At 32.0% G+C, this 5,072-nt stretch overlaps 1 protein-coding gene across 2 annotated transcripts in view; it reads left to right on the top strand.

Annotated features, from left to right (window-relative positions):
* Positions 1 to 3,043, top strand: part of LOC107439964 (carboxypeptidase B) — a 33,417-nt gene extending 30,374 nt beyond the window's left edge. For both annotated transcript variants that reach the window (XM_043052709.2, XM_043052708.2), the window contains exons 9-11: positions 59 to 261; positions 1,558 to 1,642; positions 2,782 to 3,043. In XM_043052709.2, coding sequence (XP_042908643.1) covers positions 59 to 261; positions 1,558 to 1,642; positions 2,782 to 2,969 — 476 coding nt within the window. In that variant the 3' untranslated portion in view covers positions 2,970 to 3,043. The remainder of the gene's footprint in view (positions 1 to 58; positions 262 to 1,557; positions 1,643 to 2,781) is intronic.
* The last annotated feature ends 2,029 nt before the right edge of the window (positions 3,044 to 5,072 follow it).

The following is a 5,072-nucleotide window of genomic DNA, read 5'->3' as shown; positions in this document are numbered from 1 at the left end:
TATATATATATATATAAGTATATATATATATATATATATACACCTCTGATTCCAACAGAAGGTGGATCTAGTGCTAGACCATGCAGTGATACATTTGCTGGTTCCAGAGCATTTTCAGAACCAGAAACCAAAGCTATTTCTGATTACATTCTAAAGCAGAACAAAAGATTTGTCGCATTTCTCGATATTCACTCCTACTCACAGTTATGGCTCACTCCTTGGGGTTGGACAAATAGCTTACCCAACGATTATGACGACATGGTAAGTGTGCCATCCCAATTTTTCATCTCTTTAAACGAGATGAACTTTTTTTTACTTCATCGAATATAATCCTTTATATTGATTAGTAAAATAAATGATAAAGAATTTACTCTTTATTATTAAATATGAACTTTATTCATGTACTGCGGTGTTGAGTTCTAGTATGTTGCACTGTTTTACGAACGTCTATGATTAGAATCATTAAAGCTAATCTTCAGAGTCACTCTCATAGTCAAACAAGTTATTGATTTAATTGGCTAATAATATACATTGACCAACAACATTTAAATTCTCTAAAAATACTCTTTTCTGGTAGGGTCAATGTGACTAATTATGAACAAGTCCCATACCTTTCTTTGAAAGGACTGAGCAAAATATAACGGTCTACTCATTTTTTTTTTACCTTATACAAAAGCTTGACCACTCTTGCAATTTTTTAGTGACATTCTTTTCACCATATACATTAATGCTGGTTACTTACATCAAAAAAATATCCTCCATGAGCTTGGATTCGAGTTCATGCATCACCTCCTACATCAGAAAGCCTCCACACGGTTTCTTATAAGTAGTCTGCGCAGATTATTTAAAAAGCGAACCACTTGTGCGCAAGAACCCAAATTTTATTTTTAACGTACTTGAGACAAATTTATCATATATATTTGAGAATTGAATCTGTAGTGGTTGACAAGTAAATAAAACAAGCCAATTATATTCATAAATTAAACAAATTTTTAGACACATATTTGCTACCTCTTTCAAATTTTTAATAGATTTCGTATTTAATGGTTCTTTTACTAATTGGTTTGCCTTCATAATGGTCTGATCGGACTACCTACAAAAAACCGTGTGGATGCTTTCAGTTATAGGAGGCTTTGGTTCATGTCTGTAGAACTTCCCTCACCTCCTCTGTTCTGTACTATGCAAATACAAGAAGAAGATTTCTCGAAGTGATGACCTGCTGGAATTTATAAATTACAGAAGACTCTTATAAATGGAAAAATTACGTTCAAAATTTAAACACAAATCACAATAATGAAACTTCCTAGAATATCACGCATGTTTACACAATGCCTCTTAAGCATTACATAAGCGAAGGGATACATCGGAAGTTTTCAAATTTTCTTCCCGTCTTATAGAAAGCTTGTCATCCAACCCTATTTCGTGGACATAAGATTTAGAACAAAGGTTCTATGAAACTATATTGGTGACAACCAAATAGAGTAAACTTTCAAATATTTAAAATTACTGTGCTTTCAGAATAGCTTAATGTTACTAAAATGTAGTAATATATTATAGATTGAAGTTGCGAATGAAGCAACAAAAGCACTATACGATGTTTACGGAACAAAATACAGAACTGGATCGTCCACAAATGTTTTATGTAAGTATAAAAATAAGAGATTTTGTAAATAACTTTATATGGGGTTTGTCTTAAAAAATTAAAAAGAATATCGTCTCTGAGTTATTTGTATTTAAAAACATTTCTCTTTTCATAATACCACTATTACGTTCAATGACATGGTAGACGTTAATTTTTTTTGTACTTACGTTTTTTTAAAAATAAAATAAAATTTAGTGGTGAATACAAATGTAATAAAGTATCAAGTTTTATCTATGGTTATTTATGAACTATTAAGCCCCCACAGAAACCAGTTTTGTAATATGTGGTTTATTTAAATAGTAGTTTTAGTCCATTTCTTTCTGAAAATTTGATGTTTGAAAAATAAATAACGATAAAAAGTGAAAATTCATTACAACTTTTCAAAATTATAATAAATTGTTAAATATCTCAGTGTATTATCATGTATTTTACCATCTATTCTTTATTTAATTATCTTCTCGTTTATTAGTGTTATACTGTTATTTCCTTATATATGTTATTATTCTACTTATTATTATTTATTTTTGTATACATAACCATCTACAGGAGGGTTACAAAATAATACGAACACTTCTATACTAACTTTATTTAAGAAATATTTCTTTAATCAGCAAATGTTTTGGAAGATCTTACATGGCAAAACTCTTTGAGATATTTCCGTTTCGTGATCTGTCTCGCCAACTTCAATCGCTAAGGTGCCAAATAGATTTTAAACTTGCCAATTTAAAAAAAAAAGAAAAACATCTAAATGTTTGCTAGCGGTGGTACGAGTAATACCTTTCGAGTTGGTCCCTTTTTGTGATGTATTTTTTTATTTTTAGCTTCTCGCAGGCCGCTGCCCGGAAATTGCCAAGACTTGGCGATTATTCGGCCCAGATACGGAAATCTCCCCTAACTCTTGGCCCAATTTGAAAGATCACGTTTGAATCTTTTAGAAATTGTGTCCTTTATATTCATGCAAAATTTGCCTCGACCATAATGAAGAAAAAGGGTTCATAACTTTTTTCTTTTTCAACACCACTATAATTTTTAAAAAAAAGCATTTACTATATAAATTATCCATTCTCTTTAATCATGCTTAAAAATATTCAAAAAAAAACTTCTATTACTTGTTTTTCATACAAAATATTCTTTTCCAGACGTGGCAACTGGTGGTTCTGATGACTGGGCTTATGGAATAGCCGGCATAAAATATTCATACACAATCGAGCTTCGAGATACGGGAAGGTATGGTTTCATGCTTCCTTCTGAACAAATTATTCCCACTGGAGAAGAAACATGGGCGGGCATTAAAGCCATGGCTAGAGCAATACAAAAGAAACTATAGGAACATTATATATGTCATCCATTGTTTTAGACTGTGCACATTTTAACTTATTAATAAACACTTTACTGTCTTTCTAGATTTAGCACGTTATCCTAGGGAACAGTCAACTATATTCAGTCAAATATTAACTTACCGTCACGAGAAAAACTTAGCCGGCCTTTGAGAGCCTTACCGAGAAATGAGAAAAATCTGGTTGTAACTATTTTAATTTATGGGATCCGTGGTTATCATGACTTGTTATTGAATATATAAAATATGTTTCTTGCTTACAAAAAGGATATCTAGATAAATAGATTGAAATTATCTTAAGTAGAAATAATGTAAGCTTTCGCTTGCGTTTTAAAAAGTCATGCCACAAGAGATTTTACATGCTATTACACCACTAATTTACCAGGGCTGCTAAATGCTACTCTTTTTTACAATATTTTACAAAGTGGTAGGCAATTAAAAACTAAAGCTTTCAGGATTTTGTAATTTTACTATCATTTTAACCCTTTCAGAAATATTGGTAAGTGCAATCGAAGAGATGTGAAAGAGTTGAACAGCAGTTGATCCATCTCGGATAAGTATAGCACACCTATGTTTTCGGACGGGGTTGTCTTCAGAGTTGAAGTTGGGGTTGAGTTGAAGGTTGAATTGAATGAATTTTCGCTATGTGTGATATGGCCTTTAGACAGTATAAATTCTTGGAGATGCGACATACTTTAACTCTTTGTGTTTAAAAAATGGTGGTCACTTAAGTATAAAGGTAATTGTTTGAACATTCTAGTAGTTTGTAGCATTTGTTGAATTAGTGTTGCCGGACTGCATTGTATTGGAAAAGGTTAAAATCCTCATCATGAGAGATCTGGAACACAGTGGCATTTCATACGAACTTTTCAATCATTTACACATTTTGGCTCAGAAAATCAAATTTGCAAAACAAGAAATCGTATATGAAATTTAAAATTAGGTACTACTGGAAGAAATTTTACCCAAAACCGTGGTAAGTAGGAAAAACTGACAAGAATGCAGCTTGCATTAGGGAAAATTAACATATCCATGACTAACAAGATTTCTTAAAAATTTATAACATACATATGGGATTTTTTTCCCGCAAAAGGAGTAAATATTTGAGCAAGGTGCTATTTGTTATTTCCAATTTTGTCAATTTCTTCGAACTAAGTGCTTGAACTTCTTATCCAGCAATCACACATAATTTTGACCCGAACCAGTGAATGATCAATCTCCCATTCAGTAACCCCAGAGGTATTGATTTATTATAGGAACATGGAGGAATTTGTGACCAGACAGATTTAGCGTGTACCAGTCACCATTAACTACACAGGGAATCTTTGACCGGCGGGGAACTGTCTCTTCAGTTGATAATTCTTTCAATTACCAAGAGTTCGTGGGTTCAATCCCCTACGACCGAAGACTCCCCGTGTAATAAATGGTGACTGATGCACGTTAAATGTATCGAGTTACAAAGTCCTTCATGTTCCNAACTAATATAATAATATTTAAAATCAGGTATTTATTTTTCTTCTAGTAGAGGATAGTCTACTTTACACGACTGCCAATAAATACTAATAATATATTAAATTTTTTGTTAGTTAAAAATAGTTAAGTAAAAAATGTTACAATTGACCCCACTCTCCCCTACATTCCTGGAGAAGCGACAAACTTTAACTCTTTGTGTTTAAATTAAAAAATAGTAGTTGCTTGAGTATAAAGGTAATTGTTTGAACATTTCTGGTAGTTTGTAGCATTTGTTGAATTAGTGTTACCGGACTGCATTGATTGGAAAGGGTTAAAATCCTCATCATGAGAGATCTGGAACACAGTGACATTTCATATGAACTTTTCAATCATTTACGCATTTTGGCTTAGAAAATTAAATTTGCAAAACAAGAAATCGTATATGAAAAATAAAATTAGGTACTACTGGAAGAAATTTTACCCAAAACCGTGGCAAGCAGGAAAAACTGACAAGAATGCAGCTTGTATTAGGGAAAATTAACATATCCATGACTGACAAGGTTTCTTAAAAATTTATTACATACTTGTGGGATTTTTTTTTCCGCGAGGGAGTAAATATTTGAATAAGCTGCTTTTTATTAT

This window comes from Parasteatoda tepidariorum, chromosome 6 (genome assembly GCF_043381705.1).
Source record: "Parasteatoda tepidariorum isolate YZ-2023 chromosome 6, CAS_Ptep_4.0, whole genome shotgun sequence".
Classification (NCBI taxonomy): Eukaryota; Metazoa; Arthropoda; class Arachnida; order Araneae; family Theridiidae; genus Parasteatoda; species Parasteatoda tepidariorum.
The sequence above is the reverse complement of the archived record's forward strand: the minus strand, read 5'-3'. Positions and strand labels throughout refer to the sequence as shown.